General features: G+C 43.1%; 2 protein-coding genes across 4 annotated transcripts in view; one reads left to right on the top strand and one right to left on the bottom strand.

Moving 5' to 3' along the window:
- Positions 1-13,303, bottom strand: part of LOC145349812 (atypical chemokine receptor 3-like) — a 46,009-nt gene extending 32,706 nt beyond the window's left edge. Inside the window, exon 1 of the mRNA XM_080198358.1 lies at positions 13,104-13,303. The gene's annotated coding sequence lies outside the window, so the exon portion shown is untranslated. The remainder of the gene's footprint in view (positions 1-13,103) is intronic.
- A 577-nt stretch (positions 13,304-13,880) lies between these two features.
- LOC145349811 (dynein regulatory complex subunit 11-like) overlaps positions 13,881-19,951 on the top strand; it is a 207,466-nt gene continuing 201,395 nt past the window's right edge. For all 3 annotated transcript variants that reach the window (XM_080198356.1, XM_080198355.1, XM_080198357.1), the window contains exons 1-2: positions 13,881-14,178; positions 17,945-18,272. In XM_080198356.1, coding sequence (XP_080054482.1) covers positions 14,168-14,178; positions 17,945-18,272 — 339 coding nt within the window. In that variant the 5' untranslated portion in view covers positions 13,881-14,167. The remainder of the gene's footprint in view (positions 14,179-17,944; positions 18,273-19,951) is intronic.

Genomic DNA, 19,951 nt, shown 5'->3' with positions numbered 1-19,951 from the left:
CTGCTTTAAGAGGCTTACAAAAAGGCGTAGGTTCTTGAAGTCAGTTCATTTTGGTTCTGCTGATGATAGCTGAAAAAAGCATTTTAATAAACTTTTCAAACCCCACCATTTCAGTCAAATGAAATTATAGGTAGATTTCTATACATATTGGCCCATAACTCCTGGCCTAAATGCTGGCTTAAGCCGATTGTGCCCCACTAGTGCGTTGGACAATGCAGTATGTGCGCTGAAAGAGCGCTAAATTTGAACCTCCAATTGAGGTTCAGAAAGCTGCTGGAATGGAAGCGTTTGACTTGGAATTATACCAAAACTCCCATCACTTGCGCAGATGATAGGTGAGTTTTGCTTTATTTATTAGCACTTATTTTTTGCTTTCCTGCAGCGAGTAAAGACAGCAGACATTCTTTGGGGTGGGTTAATTTTTTTTGTAAATGTTTTAAAAAAAATTAACATATATTTAATACACAGAAGAAAAATTGTCATGACAACTAATTCCAGTAAAAAATGTATGTTCATATGTAACAAAGTGGATGTTAGTGTCTGGAATCCCTGATGCAACATTGATCCTTATGCAACTTGTCTAGTTCAAATGCTCCATGAAAGTGTATTCCTTAAAATGACATATGTAAGTCTTGGTAAGCTGATGTGAACTATCTCTCTGATAGGTGTTATTTAAATTTAAATCAAGTTTAATTAATTTATCTAGCCTCGCACCGGAGATGGGTGCAAGGCTGATCACGCTGGATATCCAGAGCTGGTAAGATCGCAAAAGGCAAGAAAGTGGGTGCAAACCTAATTTCTTGGCTCTCATACAATCTTACCGCTCGCCTCGCCCATCAGCCGGCAGGGCTCGAATGTAAGGTCACCCCACTTTCTCTCCACTTACAAATCACCTTGCCCATAAACACAGTACTTAAGAGCTCTTATCCTTTCCTCAAAAATCATTAATTCCAAATTTATTAGCCTTAGGTATATTAAATCAAAACAGATTTTAATTCTTTATATGTTACACACAAAACAAATATTACTTTTATGAATGTTATTCCAAATTCAAATGGCGACATTATAGATTGAGAATATCAATTTATCTCCCTTCAACAATGAAAGCAAAGTTTTATTTTCTTGAAATGTAAAACGCATATAAACTCTCTTTCCAATACTCTTCATTTGTCAAAAATTAAAATTTATTTATCCCCTTAAAATTTAGGGGACTTCCAATTTATAGGAATTTGCTACTCAATGCACTCAAGTTATTCAATCAATTAAATATCAGAAACAGTAATACCGACAACTAAGGGTAACCAATAACTTTAATTTAAAAGGTAACAGGAATAATCTGAATGAGTTAAATTCTTTCACAAAGCCAAAACATTTAAGTCTCAATTATCACTATATTGTGATAAACAACCTTGAAGTCTTGAAGCTGCCAGACTTGTTTATTATCCATAATTCACCTTCCACTTATTTAAACACAAAACATAAAAAATATATTCAGGTTCATAACTCATAGCCTCCCACAGTGCAGGAGGAGACCATTTGGCCCATCGTGTTTGCACTGACCACAATCCCACCCAGGCCCCATCACCATAATGCCATGCACTCACCCTGGCTAGTCCCCCTGACACTAAGGGGCAATTTAGCATGGCCAATGCACATAACCCACACATCTTGGGACTGTGGGAGGAAACCGAAGCACCCAGAGGAAACCCATTCAGACACAGGAAGAACGTGTAAACTCAACACTGACAGTGACCCAAGACAGGAATCGAACCTGTGTCCCTGGTGCTGTGAGGCAGTTGGGAGGGTTGGAATCAATTGAGTTATTTGGTGTAGAAATCTCTGTCAACTTAAAAACAAAATTCATGACTTCCAGTGTATATACATTCTCAAACACCAAATTAGATGTGTAATGAATCCAGCAGAAAATAGTGAAATTAGAAAGCAAAAGAGGTGGAACAACAGTTTCAAATCATCACCACACCTTCGAAAAACTAAGAACAAAGGAGAGCAAGCACATGGTTTCTTGTCAAGCTTTAAATCCTTTCCTTTCATAATTTGAACTCAGGATTATGCCAAAAGCAAACTGGTTATTTTCAAATTCCAATTTATATACTTTCATTTTAAATTTTCAATTTACTTTCTAAAAATTGTGTTCAAAGTAACTTCACACACACACACACACACACACACACACACACACACACACACACACACACACACACACACACACGCTATATATGTATATCCTATATCACGTATACTCAAGATCAAGGAATTATAAATTACACTTTTAATCTGATTCATAGCTCCCATTTGATTTGAAACTCTGTATTGAAACCACTATTGTAACATCACAAGTTAGCGAGGGGAAACATTAAACCATTAAAGCAAGTAATAAAGCAAAAAAATTCCACATAAATTTTTTAATAATACACACATTCACTCATGGAAGCTTCCTAACACCCAAACTCTCCAGAGCATTTTGCTTTCATTCAATCTTAACGGTTTAAACTGGAATGAAACTAAAATATTTAAAGCAAATAAAGGAAATTGATTTCAACAGTAGTCTTCATGCTTCCTTCTTCAAAAACTGGAATCAAAACTCAAAGAAAAGATAAATTACAAGAAATTTTAAACTTAAGTTTAATGCTCTCTCACAGTCACCTTTAAAGTTAAACCAAAATGTAAAACGTCACATTTTATTCCCCCACAATCATCACAATTGCCAGAAAAAGGCAATTGCTTCACCAACTTCTCTTCCCAATTTAGTTCAACCTGGAACCACAGACAGTGAACAAGCGACTGTAGAACCAACGGAACCAGGCCACACAGAATTAACTAAGACTCAAACAGGAGAAAAAAAAATTACACAAACACTACAATACAAACAACAAATCAAGTTATCAGCTCAGCTTTACAACTTTTCTCAACACAGCCATGTGTTTTAAATGTGCTTTCAGAATGAAACAATTCAAAACTCTTCCCCAGGCTCTTAATTAGTTTTTACCAGGAGTGTGTTGTTTGTTTCATAACAGAGCTGAGTCTCCCACCATGTTTACTGCACAGAGGTGAACATATAGGAAGTTTTGGCATCTTGCTAAATAGTTTATAATATTTCATGGGTAAGGTGAGAGGAGAAAGTTCCTTTCTTTCTCTATTCTGTAACAGCACACTGCTCATTACTGCCTTCCCTTTTTGCTTTGATGGAAAGGGGCTCTTGGGGTACTTTGCGATGTAAGTGAGGTTTGACCTGCTGCTCCTTGCCCCATTGGGCCCGGGTTAATGGGCATAGAATTTTCTATTAACGCAAGATTGTTCAGTGCTGGAGGACAGTTTGGTCTGCATTTGGAACTACATACAGAGGTGGGGTTCTTTAAAGTATTCAATCTTTTCCAATCATCTGGTAATTACTTACTTTTCTTGCGACTAGTAGTGACAGGATGCATTGGAACAGGGGCAAGTTCTAAGGACGCTGAGGAATTAGATAGGGAATTGGGGATTCCCACTCATTGCTATGTATGGCATATCACCAGGCATGGTCTTCCAGATCCTCCCCAATTCACTCCACAATCACTATTTTCCTCAGACTCGACTGTACCAAATTCAGACATCATCCCTTTCTGTATTTAAAGCTGCAATTTTAATTTATTAATCCCCTCCTGGAAATTTGAATGATGTGCTCCAAAGCTCTTTACTAACTTACTGCAAAAAGTTAATTGCAGCCTGCAAACTTGTGCACATTTCATTCGGTTTGGTCATAGTCCTTTTGGCTGCATCTCGATTGCTGTTAGCACAATGGGTTTCTTGACATGCTTTCTCACATTGGGCAGAATTTTACCATTGCATTGCGCCCATTCAGGGTGTGAAAAAGTCATAAAGTGGGTTGTGAAGCGATTAGCATGATTTGCGCCTGTTTTCGCCAGTTTCCATTTTACGAAGAGAAAAATGTCGGCACGATCGGGAGCTCTCCCAAAACGGGCGAGACACTGAGTCTATATGAGTTGAATTGAGAAATAAGGAGGGGGAAATCACTTTGATAGGGTTGTACTACAGGTGCCCAAATTGTTGGTGGGAAATTGAGGAGCAAATATGCAAGGAGATTAAAGATAGCTCCAAGAAAAACAGAGTGGTAATAGTAGGGGATTTTAACTTTCCAAACATTGACTGGGAAAACCATAGTATTAGAGGCTTGGATGGAGACAAATTTGTTGAGGGTATTCAGGAGGAATTTGTCATTCAGTATGTGGGTGGCCCGACTAGAGAGGGGGCAAAACTTGACCTCCTCTTGGGAAATAAGGATGGGCAAGTGACAGAAGTGTTAGTGAGGGATCACTTTGGGACCATTGGGCATAATTCCATTAGTTTTAAGATAGCTATGGAGAATTATAAGTCTGGCCCAAAAGTTAAAATTCTAAACTGGAGAAAGATCAATTTTGATGGTCTCAGGCAGGAACCATCAACTGTTAATTGGGGGAGTCTGTGGGAAGGCAAAGGGACATCTGGTAAGTGGGGGGGCTTTCAAAAGTGTGTTAAAGTTCAGGGTAAGGACATTCCTCTTAGAGTGAAGGGCAAAACTGGTAGAAATAGGGAACCGTGGATGATTCAGGATATTGAGGTCAAGAAGAAGGAGGCACATGACATGCATAGCTGGGATAAAATGGATCCCTTGAAGAGTATAGAGGGTGTAGGAGTAAAGTTAAGAGAGAAACCAGGAGGGCAAAAAGGGGACACAAGGTTGTTTTGGCAGGTAAGGCAAAGGAAAATTCAAAGAGCTTCTATAAATACATGAAGGGCAAAAGAGTAAGTAGGGAGAGAGTAGGATCTCTTAAGGATCAACAAGGTCATCTATGTGCAGATCCACAAGTGATGGGTGAGATCCTAAATAAATATTTTTCATCAGTATTCACTGTTGAGGGAAGCATGCATGTTGGCAAACTTGGAGAAATAAAAAGTGATGTTTTGAGGAGTGTACATGTAATAGAGAAGGAGGTGCTGGAAGTCTTAAAGTGCATCAAGGTAAATAAATCCCTGAGACCTGATGAAATGTATCCCAGGAAACTGTGGGAGGCTAGGGAGAAAATTGCGGGTCGCTGAGCGGAGATATTTGAATCATCGATAGTCACAGGTGAGGTGTCTGAAGATTGGAGAGTGGCAAATGTTGTGCCTTTGTTTAATGGCTGCAGGGAAAAGCCTGGAAACTATAGGCCAGTGAGCCTCACATCATGAGTGGGAAAGGTGTTAGAAGGTATCTTGAGAGACAGGATCTACAGGCATTTCAAGATGCAAGGGCTGATTAGGGACAGTCGGCATGGAAAATCGTGTCTCACAAATTTGAGAGAGTTTTTTGAAGGAGTAACCAAGAAGGTAGATGAGGGCAGTGCAGTTGATGTTGTCTACACGGACTTTAGCAAGTCCTTTGACAAGATATCACATGGTAGGTTGTTGCATAAGGTTAAATCTCACGGGATCCAGGGTGAGGAAGCCAAATGGATACAAAATTGGCTTGATGACACAATAAGAAGTCTGACAACACCACTTGATGACACAAGACAGAGGGTGGTTGTAGAGGTTGATTTTCAAATCGGAGGCCCCAATTAGTGATGTGCCTCAGGGATTGGTGCTGGGTCCACATTTATTTGTCATTTAAATTAATGATTTGGATGAGCACTTAGTAGGAATGGTTAGTAAGTTTGCAGATGACACCAAGACTGGTGGCATAGTGGACAGTGAAGAAGTTATCTTCTTTGGTAAGGGGAAGTTGTGTTTGACGAATTTATTGGCTTTCTATGAGGATGTGACTGGTGTGGTAGACAGGGGGGAACCGGTGGATGTGATGTTTTTAGATTTCCAAAAGGCTTTTGATAAGATGCCTCACAAAAGGTTGCTGCAGAAGGTTAGGGTGCACGGAGTTGGGGGTAAGGTGTTAGCGTGGATAGAGGATTGGCTGTCTAATAGGAAGCAGAGAGTTGGAATCAATGGGTGCTATTCTGGTTGGCAGTTGTTGACTTGTGGAGTGCTGCAGGGATTGGTGCTGGGGCCTCAACTGTTTACCATTTATATTGATGATCTGGAGGAGGGGGCTGAGTGTAGGGTGACGAAATTTGCTGATGACATGAAGTGGAAAAGCAAATTGCGTGGAGGGTGCAGAAAGTCTGCAGAAGGATCTGGATAGGCTGAGCGAGTGGGCGAGGACCTGGCAGATGGAGTATAATGTTAGCAAGTGTGAGGTTATGCACTTTGGTAGAAATAATAGTAGGCGGGATTATTATTTAAAAGGCGAAAAGCTGCAGCATGCTACGGTGCAGAGGGACCTGGGGGTCCTTGTCCACAATTCGCAAAAACCCAGTCTGCAGGTGCAGCAGGTGATCAAGAAGGCGAATGGGATGCTGGCCTTTATAGCGAGGGGGATAGAATATAAAAGTCGGGAGGTCTTGCTGCAACTGTACAGGGTACTGGTGAGGCCGCAGCTGGAGTACTGTGTGCAGTTTTGGTCGCCGCACTTGCGAAAGGATATATTGGCCTTGGAGGGAGTGCAGAGAAGGTTCACTAGGCTGATACCGGAGATGAGGGGGTTAGCCTATGAAGAGAGACTGAATAGACTGGGTCTGTATTCATTGGCGTTTAGAAGGCTGAAGGGGGATCTTATAGAGACGTATAAGACAATGAAGGGGATGGATAGGGTAGAGGTAGAGAGATTCTTCCCGCTTAGAAAGGATAGCAGGACTAGAGGGCACAGCCTCAAGATAAGGGGGGGACAGTTTAGATCGGAGTTGAGGAGGAACTTCTTCACTCAAAGGGTGGTGAATCTCTGGAATTCTCTGCCCGTTGAAGTGGTGGGGGCTGCCTCGTTGAATATATTTAAGTCATGGGTAGATAGGTTTCTGATAGACAGGGGGATTAAGGGTTATGGGGAGAAAGCGGGAAAGTGGAACTGATCCACTTCAGATCAGCCATGATCTTATTGAATGGCGGGGCAGGCTCGAAGGGCTGGATGGCCTACTCCTGCTCCTATTTCTTATGTTCTTATCTAGGATTGCAAGGTGCCTTGATTAATTGGGCCAGTGGGCTGATGAATGGCAGGTGGAGTTTAATTTAGATGAAGCAGTAGAGCGGAAACAAAAGAGTTAGATAAATTAATTGCACATGGGTCAGTGTAAGAATTAATGGGTGGTATTTTATGTCTTTTTGTCTAAGAGCTAGGCGGACGTGTGACTGGAAGAGTTCCAGATCTGTTTTTTGGGTACGTTTTCAGGCCCCGCCCTCCCATCTGACCAGCCTGTCTATATCCTCCAAGGTTAACCTCCTCACTATTTATCACCTTCTTGAACCCCTCCCAATTTTTGTATCTTCTGTGAACTTACTGATCAACCCTCTCACATTCAAGTCTAAATCATTTAAATAAACCACTACAGCAAGGGCCCCAAGACTGATCCCTGCGGGACCCCACTGGAATCAGTCTTCAGGTCAGAAAAATACTCCTCGACCATCACCTCTGCATTCTGCCACTCTGTTAATTATGGATCCAATGTGCCAAATGTTCTTGGCTCCCATGGGCTTATGTCAGTCTCCCAAGTGGGACCTAATCAAGGTCACCTCTCCAAAAAATTTAATCAAGTTGGTCAGACAAAATCCCTAAAGTGCAGAAGGAGGCCTTTCAGGATTTCAAATCTATACTAAATCTCTGAGAGAATCTTACCCAGGTCCTCTCCCCTACCTTAACCCCAGAACCACTTACATGGCAAATCCATCTAACCTGCACATTTTGGAAGAAACCAGAGTGCTCAGAGGAAACCCACACAGATACAGGGAGAATATGCAAACTCAGTCACCCAAGGCTGGAATTTAGCCCGGGTCCCTGATGGTGTGAGGCAGCAGTGCTAACCACTCTGTCACCGTGCCGCCCTCTCAACATGACCTCCTCTTATCAAAACCAAGCTGACTCTTGGTTCAATTCCTGCCTCTCCAAAGCAGATTAATTCTGTCTCTTAGAATTGCTTCCAACAGACAGGAATTGAAATTTACTGCCAGCTATTTCCTCCCTCGCCTCACTGAACTGCCTGGGATGTATTTCATCTGGCCCTGGGGTTTTATCTACATTTAAGCCTGCCTGATCACTCAGAAACAAGTCTTTGTCTATGGTGATTTCTTCAAATGTATCACAGTCCTTCTCCCTGATTTCTATACTCTCATCATCCCTCTCATTGGCATAAAGTATTCATTAAGATCCCTACCTCCGTCTTCTGGCTCCACATACAAATTAGCACTGTCATCCTTAATGGACCCCACTCTTTCCCCAGTTATCCTTTTATCCTTAGCTACTTAGGTAAAGCTACTTAGGATTTTATTTTTTTCTGTGTCCATTCATGTCCCCTTTTTGCTCTCCTAATTTATTTTTAAGTTGCCTCTTGCATTTCTCTTGAAATTTTGCTGTTTTGAGTCTTCAATATTTGCTATAACATTCCCTATTTCTCTTTATCCAATGTTGTGTATCCCTTAATATCCAGGGTTCACTGAATTTGTTGATCCCACCTTTTTCTCTTTCTTGGAACATGTTGGCCCTGTACCTTTCCTATTTCCTTCTTGAATGCATCCTACTGTTCTGTCACAGATTTACCTGAAAGTGTTTGTTCCCAGTCCACTCTGGCCAAATCACACCTAATTTTATTAAAACCGGCCTTCTCCCAATTTAGAACTTGGAATTCATGCCCATCCATGATTTTATCCAAAGCAATCTTGAATCTAACAAAGTTACGATCCCTGTCTGCAAAATACTCCGCCATTGATAATTCAATCACTTTGTTACCTAAAATTATGCCCAGGACCTCTCTGCCCCTGCATGCCCCCCACACCCCCCAACCCTTGTAGGACCTTCTACATACTGGCTTAAAAAGTTCTCCTGGACACATTTTAAGAATTCCACTCCCTCTAAACTTTTCAGACTATGACTACCTTAGTAAATATTGGGGAAGTTGAAATCCCTCACTATCACTACCCTATTACATTTACACTTCTTTGAAATTTGTCTACAGATCTGCTCTTCCCAGCCATCTTAAGGGCAACTGGGGATTGGCAGTAAAATGCTGGTCTAACCAGCAGCGTCCACATCCCATAAAAGGGTGGGGACTGGACTGACGTCCCTAATGGGATGGAGCCGCCCAAGATGGCTTGTTATTTTGACAACCTCTGGGAAGTTTAAGCTGACATTCTGCCATGGCCATTCTAGAGTTCCTGACCTGGAATTCAGGTTGATGTTGGGTTTGACCTACTGGAAACAAAGTTCAATCCCAATTTGTATTATCATCACAAACATTCTCCCTGAACTCTGGATCAGCAAACTTGGCCATTTGATATATTTGATCCCCTCATTAATCTCATTGTTACAACAATCTCAATTTGTGTTTCTATAATGTCTTTAACATGGTAAAACATCCCAGCTGTTTCTACGGAGCTTCATCAAACACATTTTTATAAAGCTGTCTCAGAGCTCCAGAGACCTGGGTTCGATTCCCAGCTTGGGTCACTGTGTAGGGTTTGCATATTCTCCTGTGGGTTCCCTCCAAGTGCTCTGGTTTCCTTCCGCAGTCCAAACATGTGTGGGATTAGGTCAGTTGAGCTATCTTGGATCTGGTGCTATGTAATGAGGCGGGTAGAATTAGGGACCTTGCGGTGAAGGATCCTCTTGGAGAGAGTGATCATTGTATGGTGGAGTTTCTGGTGCAGATGGAGGAGGAGAAAGTGGGTTCCCGGACACGCGTCCTTTGTTTGAATAGAGGGGAGTATGGTAGGATGAGAGAAGAATTGGCGAATGTGGACTGGGGGAGTGCGTTGGAAGGTAGGTCTGCTGAGGAGCAGTGGAGGATCTTTAAGGAGATCTTTCTTGGTGCTCAGCAGAAATTTATTCCGATGGTTAAAAAGGACAGTAGGAAGAGAGGTAATAAGCCATGGATAACGAAGGAGGTGAAGGAAAGTGTTAAATTAAAAGCGGAGGAATTTAGAGTAGCTAAGAGCAGTGGGCGAGAAGAGGATTGGGAAAGGTTTAAATGTCAACAAAGATTGACAAAGAAGTTGATAAAGGAGGGTAGGAGAAGCTATGAGGCTGGGCTAGCACTTAATATAAAAAAGGATAGCAAGAGTTTTTATAAATATATAAAAAGGAAGAGGCTGGCTAGGGTGAACGTTGGTCCTTTAGAGGATGAGAAAGGGGACCTAGTGGTAGGGGATGGGGATATGGCGAAGGTCTTGAATAACTTTTTTGTTTCTGTCTTCACGGAGGAGGACGTGAATAATTTGCCGGGTGTTAGCGATGGAAAGGTGGTAGGAATGGAGGGTCTTAATGACATTACTGTTACTAGAGAGGTGGTGCTCGACAGACTGGAGGGGCTGATTGTGGACAAGCCCCCAGGACCGGATGGAATGCATCCGAGGGTTCTGAAAGAAATGGCGGAGGTTATAGTGGATGCCTTGGTGGTTATTTTCCAGACGTCGCTGGATTCCGGGGAAGTGCCGGAAGATTGGAAAACGGCTAATGTTACGCCGTTGTTTAAGAAGGGTGCCAGGCAAAAGGCGGGGAATTATAGGCCGGTTAGTTTAACGTCTGTGGTAGGTAAAATGTTAGAATCCGTCATTAAGGAGGAAATTGCGAGGCATCTTGAAGGGAATTGCTTGATAGGGCGGACGCAACACGGTTTCATTAAAGGGAAGTCGTGTCTGACAAATTTACTGGAGTTCTATGAGGATGTGTCTAGGGCAGTGGATAGAGGAGAGCCGGTGGATGTGGTCTTTCTGGATTTTCAGAAGGCGTTTGACAAGGTACCTCACAAGAGGTTATTGCAGAAGGTCAGGGGACATGGAGTTGGGGGTAGGGTGTTAGCGTGGATAGAGGATTGGTTGTCAAATAGGAGGCAGAGAGTGGGGGTCAATGGGTGCTATTCGGATTGGCGGTTGGTGACTAGTGGGGTGCCCCAGGGGTCGGTGCTGGGGCCTCAGCTATTTACCATTTATATAGATGATCTGGAGGAGGGAACCGAGTGCAGGGTGTCGAAATTTGCTGATGACACCAAGATTGGGGGAAAGGCAAATTGTGCGGAGGGTGTGGAGAGTCTGCAGAAGGATCTAGATAGGCTGGGCGAATGGGCCAGGAAATGGCAAATGGAATTTAATGTTGGCAATGGTGAGGTGGTCCACTTTGGTAGGAAGAATGATAGGAAGGACTATTACTTACGTGGCGAAAAACTGCAGCAGGCGACGGTGCAGAGGGACCTCGGGGTCCTTGTGCATGAGTCGCAAAAACCCAGCTTGCAGGTGCAGCAGGTGGTCAGGAAGGCGAATGGGATGCTGGCCTTCATAGCGAGGGGGATTGAATATAAAAGTAGGGAGGTCTTGCTGCAGCTGTATAGGGCACTGGTGAGGCCGCAGCTGGAGTACTGTGTGCAGTTTTGGGCGCCGCACCTGCGCAAAGATATTTTGGCCCTGGAGGGAGTGCAGAGGAGGTTTACTAGGCTGATACCAGAGTTGAGGGGATTGAGCTATGAGGAGAGGCTGAATAAACTAGGCTTGTACTCGTTAGAGTTTAGAAGAATGAGGGGAGATCTCATTGAGACGTATAAGATGATGAATGGGATGGATAGGATAGAGGTGGAGAGACTCTTCCTGCTCAAAAAAGACAGTAGGACTAGGGGGCACAGCCTCAAGATAAAGGGGAGGCGGTTTAGAACGGAGTTGAGGAGGAACTTCTTCACTCAAAGGGTGGTGAATCTCTGGAATTCTCTGCCCGTTGAAGTGGTGGAGGCTGCCTCGCTAAATATTTTTAAGAAGCGGGTTGATGGGTTCTTGATAAGAGAGGGGATTAAGGGTTATGGGGAGAGGGCGGGAAAGTGGAACTGAGCCACAACAGATCAGCCATGATCTTATTGAATGGTGGGGCAGGCTCGAAGGGCTAGATGGCCTACTCCTGCTCCTATTTCTTATGTTCTTATAAATTGCCCCTTAGTGTCTCGGGATGGTAGGTGAGAGGGATTAACAGGGTAAATGTGCGGTGTTGTTGGGAGTAGGGGACTGGGGTGGGACTGTTGTCGGTGCAGGCCCGATGGACCGAATGGCCTCCTTCTGCACGATGTGGATGTGCCGGCATTGGACTGGGGTAAACACAGTAAAAAGTCTGACAACACCAGGTTTTAGTCCAACTGATTTATTTGATAGTAAACCCACGAGCTTTCAGGGTGCTGCCCCTTCATCAGGTGAGTGCAGGATTTGGTTTCCAAACAGGGCACATATAGACACAAACGTAATTACAAGATAATGGTTGGAATGTGAATCTTAGCAGGTAATCAAGTCTTTACAGGTACAGACTATGCCAGTGGAGACAGAATTAAGTACAATTTAAAGACGTGTGAATTGTCTCCAATCAAGACAGTGAGTAAGGTTTTGCAAGCCCCAGTCAAGTCATGGGGTTTACAGATTGTGTGACATGAAGCCAAGATCCTGGTTGAGACCGTCCTCATGTGTGTGGAACTTGGCTATCACACACGAGGATGGTCTCAACAGGGATCTTGGGTTCATGTCACATTATCTGTAACCCCCATGACTTGCCTGGGTTTGCAAAACCTCACTCACTGTGCTGTCTGGAGACAATACACATCTCTTTAACCTGTGATCAGTGCTCCTTCCACACACAATGTCGGCCACTTTAGGACTTGAACAGCAGGTTAGGTGTAAAGATTTGCATTCTAATCAGTAATCTGTAAACTGTCTGTGCTTTATATGCTCTGTCCGAGGCCAGAACTCTCCATTCACCTGACGAAGAGGGAGTCCCCTCGAAAGCTTGTGGGTTTACTATCAAATAAATTGGTTGGACTAAAACCTGGTGTTGTCAGACTTTTTACTGTGTTTACCCCAGTCCAACGCCGGCACATCACATCATTCACAATCAACATCCTGGTCATTTCCATTGATCAGAAACTGAACTGGATGAACCATATAAATGCTGTGGTTATAATAAAGAAGTCAGGGGCTGGTAATTCTGTGCTAGGTAAATCATATCCTTACTCCCCAAAGACTGTCCACAAGGCAATCATTGAAAATGTGATGGCATACTCTCCACTTACTTGAAAGAGCCGGCAGGAGTGATCTCTTCCTGTCGGGAACACTTTAGCATCAAGGGCATTCAGCCTCTGATCTTCGGGTAAGCATTCTCCAAGGCTGCCTTCAAGACACATGACAACTCAGAATCTCCAAGCAGAAACTGATAGCCAAGTTTCGCACACGGAAGGACTGCCTCAACCAGGATCTTGGCTTCATGTCACACAATCTGTAAACCCCATGACTTGACTGGGGCTTGCAAAACCTTACCCACTGTCTTGATTGGAGACAATTCACACGTCTTTAAATTGTACTTAATTCTGTCTCCACTGGCATAGTCTGTACCTGTAAAGACTTGATTACCTGCTAAGATTCACATTCCAACCATTATCTTGTAATTACATTTGTGTCTATACGTGTTCTGTTTGGAAACCAAATCCTGCACTCACCTGATGAAGGGGCAGCGCCCTGAAAGCTCGTGGGTTTACTATCAAATAAATCAGTTGGACTAAAACCTGGTGTTGTCAGACTTTTTACTCCTTCTGCACTGCAGGGGTTCGAATGATGCCTGTGCAAACGACCCAAATCTTAGTCAAAGAGGTTGATTAATTTCGCGGGAACTCCAGGATTTGCTGTAAACACGCACGGTAATGCGGACGGTATAAAACCATCACCGAACCCACCTTCTGCAGCCTGCCGCTCCCCGTTACCAAGGCAACCACAGCCGGCACTCAGTAACGCGCATGCGCGTCCCCTGGGGGAAAAGCCGGCAGGAGGCTACGCGCATGCGCCAGCGTTCTGGTTGCCCGGGAGCCGAGTGAGTCTTGTTGTGAAGCTTTGGAAAGCCGAGTTACTGCACACACTCCGCACAAAACACCACAGGGTCACCACGCGAGTAGGTGAAGAAAATTAACAAGGAATTGTTTGTCGAAAGTCCAGCTGCAAAGCCAGCCAGCTCTTGTGCAAGTGATAGAACCTGCTGCTGGCTGGAGGATGGTGCCAAGGCCAAGGGCAAGGTTGTAAAGTCAAGGCTTTCAGCCAGTTCCAGGCGAGCCCAGGCAACTAGCATAAAAAACACACTGCAGCAATCATGTCAAACAGGTAAGTAAAAAGTCACAAGTTAGTATTAATATATTTGTCACAGTCATACATGAATGCATTTGCATGTTTGATTGTATTGCATATTGTGCAGAAACATAAGAGCAAGAGTAGGTCATTCAGCCCGTCGAGGCACTCTGCCATTCAATATGACAGTGGCTGATGCTCCATCTCAACACCATACTCTCAAACTCTACCCATATCTATTGATATCTTTAGAGTCTAGAAATCTATCTATTTGCTTCTTAAATATATTTAGTGAGTTGCCCCACCCCCCCCACCCCACAGTCTTCTGTGATAGAGAATTCCACAACTTCATCACATTTAGGACTGAGATACGGAGAAGCTTCTTCACTCAAAGTGTCCTGAAGCTGAGACCCCTTGTTCTAGGCCCCCTCTTGCCAGAGATTGGTGGAGAGTCTATCCAGTCCTTCCAGCTCTATCAGAATTCTTAATGTTCCAATGAAATCCCCTCTCGTTCTTCTAAACTCTGTGTGAATACAGGCCTAGTCAACCCAATCTCCTCATATGACAATCCATCCATTCACCAGAATCAATCTGGTGAACCTTCACTGCACTTCTTCTATGTCAAGTTAACTCTGTGAAGATCTATGTGCAATCAATACAAATTTTTATATTGATTTTCTTTCTTGTTGAAGAGGTTAACTTCAGCTCCTGTTGAAATTCAAAGTCATCTCCAGTAACAAGTTTAGCAATCAGAGAGAAAGGGTGGAGCTAAAACACTCCTTACAATCTTAGCTAGGCCACACTTGGAATATAGTGTTGAATTCTAGTTGCCACATTACCAGAAGAATGTGGCGGCTTTGAGAGGATACAGAAAAGATTCACCACAATTTTGCCTTATATGGAGGGCATTAGCTATGAGAACAGGTTGGAAAAACTTGGTTTGTTCTCACTGAAGGGTGACCTGATAGAAGTCTACAAGATTATGGGGGGCATAGAGTGGATAGTCAGAAGCTTTTTCCCAGGGTGGAAGAATCAATTACTAGTGGGCATAGGTTTAAGTTGTGAGGGGCAAGGTTTAAAGGAGATGTGCGAGGCAGATTTTTTACACAGAGGGTGGTGGGTGACTGGAACTCGTTGCTAGGGGAAGTAGTGGAAGCAGATACGATACTGACTTTAAAGGGCCGAATTGACAAATACATGAACAGGATAGGCATAGAGGGGTATGGTCTCCGGAAGGATAGGGGGATTTAGTTCAGCTGGGCAGCGTGGTCGGTGAAGGCTTGGAGGGCCGAAGGTCCTGTTCCTGTGCTGTAATTTTCTTTGGCCTTTGTTCGCTCTGTGTTCTTAAGTGTAGCAAAGGTGTGATAGGTGGCTTTTTGGGGGGCTGTGAGGGAGCTGGGGAAAAGATCTCTTTTTGAGTTCTGCTCAACATTGAAAAAGGCTATAACATGGAGTAAGCTAAACAGACCCAGAGAATGGTGATTAAAAAATAGACTTGGAAATACTGAACTGAAATTACTTCAGAATAAGGTATGCTCCAGAAGAAATCAAGAAAGAGAGAAACAAGAGTTTTCCGTTAAAGAATCATTCTATTTTACTCAAACTCTTCTCCTTCAAAGCTTAGATTATTTTCTTTAGAGCAGAGAAGGATGAAGGGGGACATGATTGAGATGTGTATGATTGTAAGGGATATGGAAAGGGTGAGTAGGGAGTAGTTATTCCACTTGTTTGAGGGGTCAGTCATGAGAGGCATAGTTTATGGTAAGGGGCAGGTGATTCAGAGGCGATTTAAGAGAAAACATTTTTACTCGGAGGGTGCTGGGAATTTGGAAGCATTGCCTGGGAAGATAGTGGAGGCTGTAAACCTTACAACCTTTAAAAAATACTTGGATGAGCACTTGAAACATCATAATATTCAAAGATATGTGACAAGGGCAGGATTTACTCAGTTAATGGTAGGACATTGGGGAGAGTTAGAACAAAGAGATCTAGGAATTCATATTCATAGCTTCTTGAAAGTGGAGTCACAGATGGATGGAGTGGTGAAGAAGGCACTCAGCATGCTTGGTTTTACAGGTCAGAACATTGAATCCAGGAGTTGGGACATCTTGAAGTTGTATAAGACATTGGTAAGGTCACACTTGGAATATTGTGGGCCAATGAATGGCAGGTGGAGTTTAATTTAGATAGATGTGAGGTGAGACATTTTGGTGGATCGAATTGGGGCAGAACCTTCTCAGTTAAAGGTAGGGTGTTGGGGAGAGTAAGGCCACACTTGAAATATTGTGTACAGTTTTGGTCACCCTATCATAAAAAGGATATTATTAAACTAGAAAGAGTGCAGAAAAGATTTACCCAGAGGCTACCAAAACTTGATAGTTTGAGTTATGAGGAGTGGCCCGATAGACTGGACATGTTTCTCTGGAGCGTAGAAGGCTGAGGGGTGATCTTTATAGAGATCTATAAAATCATGACGGGCACAGATCAGTTAGGTAGTCAATATCTTTTCCCAAAGGTTGGGGAGGCTAAAACTAGAGGACATAGGTTTAAGGTGAGAGGGGAGAGATACAAAAGTGTCCAGAGAGGCAGTTTTTTCACACAAGAGGGTGGTGTGTGTCTGGAACAAGCTACCTGAGGTAGTAGAGGCGGGTATAATTTTGCCTTTTAAAAAGCATTTAGACAATTACATGGGTAAAATGGGTATAGAAGGATGTGGGCCAAATGAGGGCAATTGGGATTAGTTTAGGGGTTTAAAAAAATGGCAACATGGACAAGTTGGGCTGAAGGGCCTGTTTCCATACTGTAAACCTCTATGACTCTAAGTGCAGCAGAAGTAGATTAGCATGCCATTTGTAGATATTGTCGGTGCAGACTTGATGGGCTATAGGGCTTTTTTTGCACTGTGTGATTCCACGACTCTGTGCACCCTTTCTGGGCATGAAGCAGAACATGGATGGGAACATGGTATGTGGCACCAAAATGTGTGCGAACCTGATTCTGGCCTCACATACAATGTCGCTGGCTAGTTGCACTGATCAATGGGTGTCACAAGCTTGTAAGATCTCAGCCTATGACTCTATATTAATTTCTATTAATGCTCACTTACAGTCATAGAGATATCCAGCACGGAAACAGGCCCTTTGGCCCAACTCATCCATGCTGACCAGGTTTCCTAAACTGAACTAATCCCATTTGTCTGCGTTTGGGCCGTGTGCCCCTAAAGCTTTCCCATCTGTGTACCTGTCCAAATGTCTTTTTAAATGTAATTTTATATCTGCCTCTACCACCACCTTTGGCAGTACATTCCATATCCACATCATCTTCTGTGTGAAAAAGTTGCTTCTTAGGTCCCTTTTAAATCTTTCCCTTTCACCTTAAACCTGTGCCCTCCAATTTTGGAAATCCCTACCCTGGGGAAAAGACCATGGCTATGCACCTTATCAAATGTACCTCCTGATTTTATAAACTTTTATAAGTCACCATTCATCCTCCCACGCTCCAGTGGTTGAAAAGGTTCTGACATGACCACTTGACTTTATGCAGGGCCAGTTGGCCTGTTTCCATGAAGTAAATGCAATGTGATATCTGCTTAACAACACCAGGCAGTGGAGGAAACGTCCTTGTTTAATTTATTATGATGTGCAATACAGTTTTTTGTTTAAGTACATAAAATATCTGGGCATAATTCTGTCACTTGATTGGTGGGTATTCGGGTTTTTTCTTTCAATATAAATGGTCCCTAACTAGATCATAACACCATTTAAGTATTCATATTATTATCCAGCACTTTTTTTCATTGCAGTATTTACAATAAGATGTGGGCTGAGACCCATGAGGACCTGCATTATCTTCTGAATCAGGAGACCACTGCCCAGAGTGCCAAACCACAGACAGACCGCATGATAATTTTTCAGATGCTGACAACTTTTTACATCAAGTATGTGCAAATTTTCCGTAATATGGAATGTCTCTATGACCAGATTGTGCATCCTCAGAAACGAAGGGTTATTCACCATGTGCTAGATGGAATTATGGGCAGAATCCTGGAGTTAAAAAATGAAATGGTGAAACTGGAGTTTTCAGAGTTTCACTATTGTGATGATGTCCTGCAGGATCTCAAGCTAACCCCAGTAAGTATGGTTCCATCATGGTTTTAAAGACTATGGAAAGATACAAGACCTAATGGTTTAAGAGAGAAGGGGGACTCAACTGGATAGCCCCTGAAATGGGGCACAATACAGAACCACGCATGACATTTTCATACTGCATGCTCATTGTACTGCCTGCTCATTATCATAATTGTTACATACAGTCAGTACTAACCTTGCTGTTCTTTGGCACCACACATTGGCAGGGGTCCAATCTGGTTACTTGCCAGCACTACTTAAAGCTAATTACTTAAATCTAGCTTGCACCTCTGAAAAGAAAGGTGTATTGTGGCTGCTGGTGGTACTGACACACTGTGGAAAAGTGCTTGGTGCGGGAGGTACAAAAGAGAGTTGCCAACCGGTCAGATGTGCAGTGTATGTTGCTGATACTACACCACGTCTGGACTGTGAAGGTGTACAAGGCCCCAGATTGAGTTAAGTTTAAATAGCTCAATGGAGTCAGTCAGGAGGCCCAAGGTGATGGGGAGCAGGGTTGGTGGTGGGTCTCAGTGGGGATGGTTTTTCTGTCACAGAACCCTCCATGGGCCACATAGTGTCTGATCAGGAGCTTCAATTGGGTGGCCTACCTAGCTATACAGCCCCTACACATAGTGGCAGGAAGTAGCCCGTACAATTTTTGTTTTACGTGATTTACGGGACGTGGGTGATACTGACTAGGTCAGCATTTATTGCTCATCTTTTCTTGCCCTCTAAAATGTAGTGGTGAGCTGCCTTCTTGAATCACTGTAATCCCTGTGATGTAGATAAACCCATATTGCTGTTAGGGATGAAACTGCATCATTTTGACAATGATATACTTCCAAGTCAGGATAGTGAGTGCCTTGGAGGGGAACTTGCAGGTGTTTGTGTTCCCAAGAATCTGCTGGCCTTGTCCTTCTGGATGATATTTGGAAGATGCTGTCAAAGGAGCTTTGGTAAGTTCCTGCAATGCATCTGGTAGTGATACACACTGCTGCCAGTGTTCATTGCTGCTGATGGGAGTGAATATTTGTGGAAGGACTGCCAATCAAGCAGGCTACTTTGTTCTAGATGGTGTTGAGTTTCTTGAGTGTGCTATAAAGCAGAGGTTGATTTCCCCCTGCCCCTCAAGAGTTAACACCAAAACCTTCAAAGAGCAATACCTCGCCCCATAATCTGTAAAAAGTGATACAATCTGCCCTTTAGTGGTTAAATCAAAATAACTCCCTGACCCCCTCTCTCAAATCAACAAGTAACAATTTATTAACTAACAGTGAACAAGTTAATTAAACTATTAACAAATAAATAAAAGTGATCCTAATGGAATGCTGTTCAGAGAAATACAATTCCCACTCGTTAACAAAATAAAATTTAATCATTCTCTCAATTATGATCAAGTTTGGCAACATCCGGAATATTTTGGACCTTCTTTGTTGATTCTTCTGACTTTGGTAGCTTCGCTATCGAGGTGGTGCTTTCTCTTAAGACATCAATGAGACTATGAGAGCTAGCAGTTCTGTCTCTCTCTGGAGCTATTACTCTGGCAGAGGGCAGTCACTCTCTGCTTTCATCTCACTGCTATCCTTCCTTTTATACTTGTGATGTTGTATCAATATCCCCCACAATATAATTGGTCCTAGGCTGTCAGCACCATCAAATTTAAATTTAATAGTTACTTGGTA

The sequence above is a fragment of the Carcharhinus amblyrhynchos genome, chromosome 11, assembly GCF_965287045.1.
Source record: "Carcharhinus amblyrhynchos chromosome 11, sCarAmb.v2.hapA, whole genome shotgun sequence".
Lineage (NCBI taxonomy): Eukaryota > Metazoa > Chordata > Chondrichthyes > Carcharhiniformes > Carcharhinidae > Carcharhinus > Carcharhinus amblyrhynchos.
This window is presented reverse-complemented; position numbering and strand designations above follow the sequence as displayed.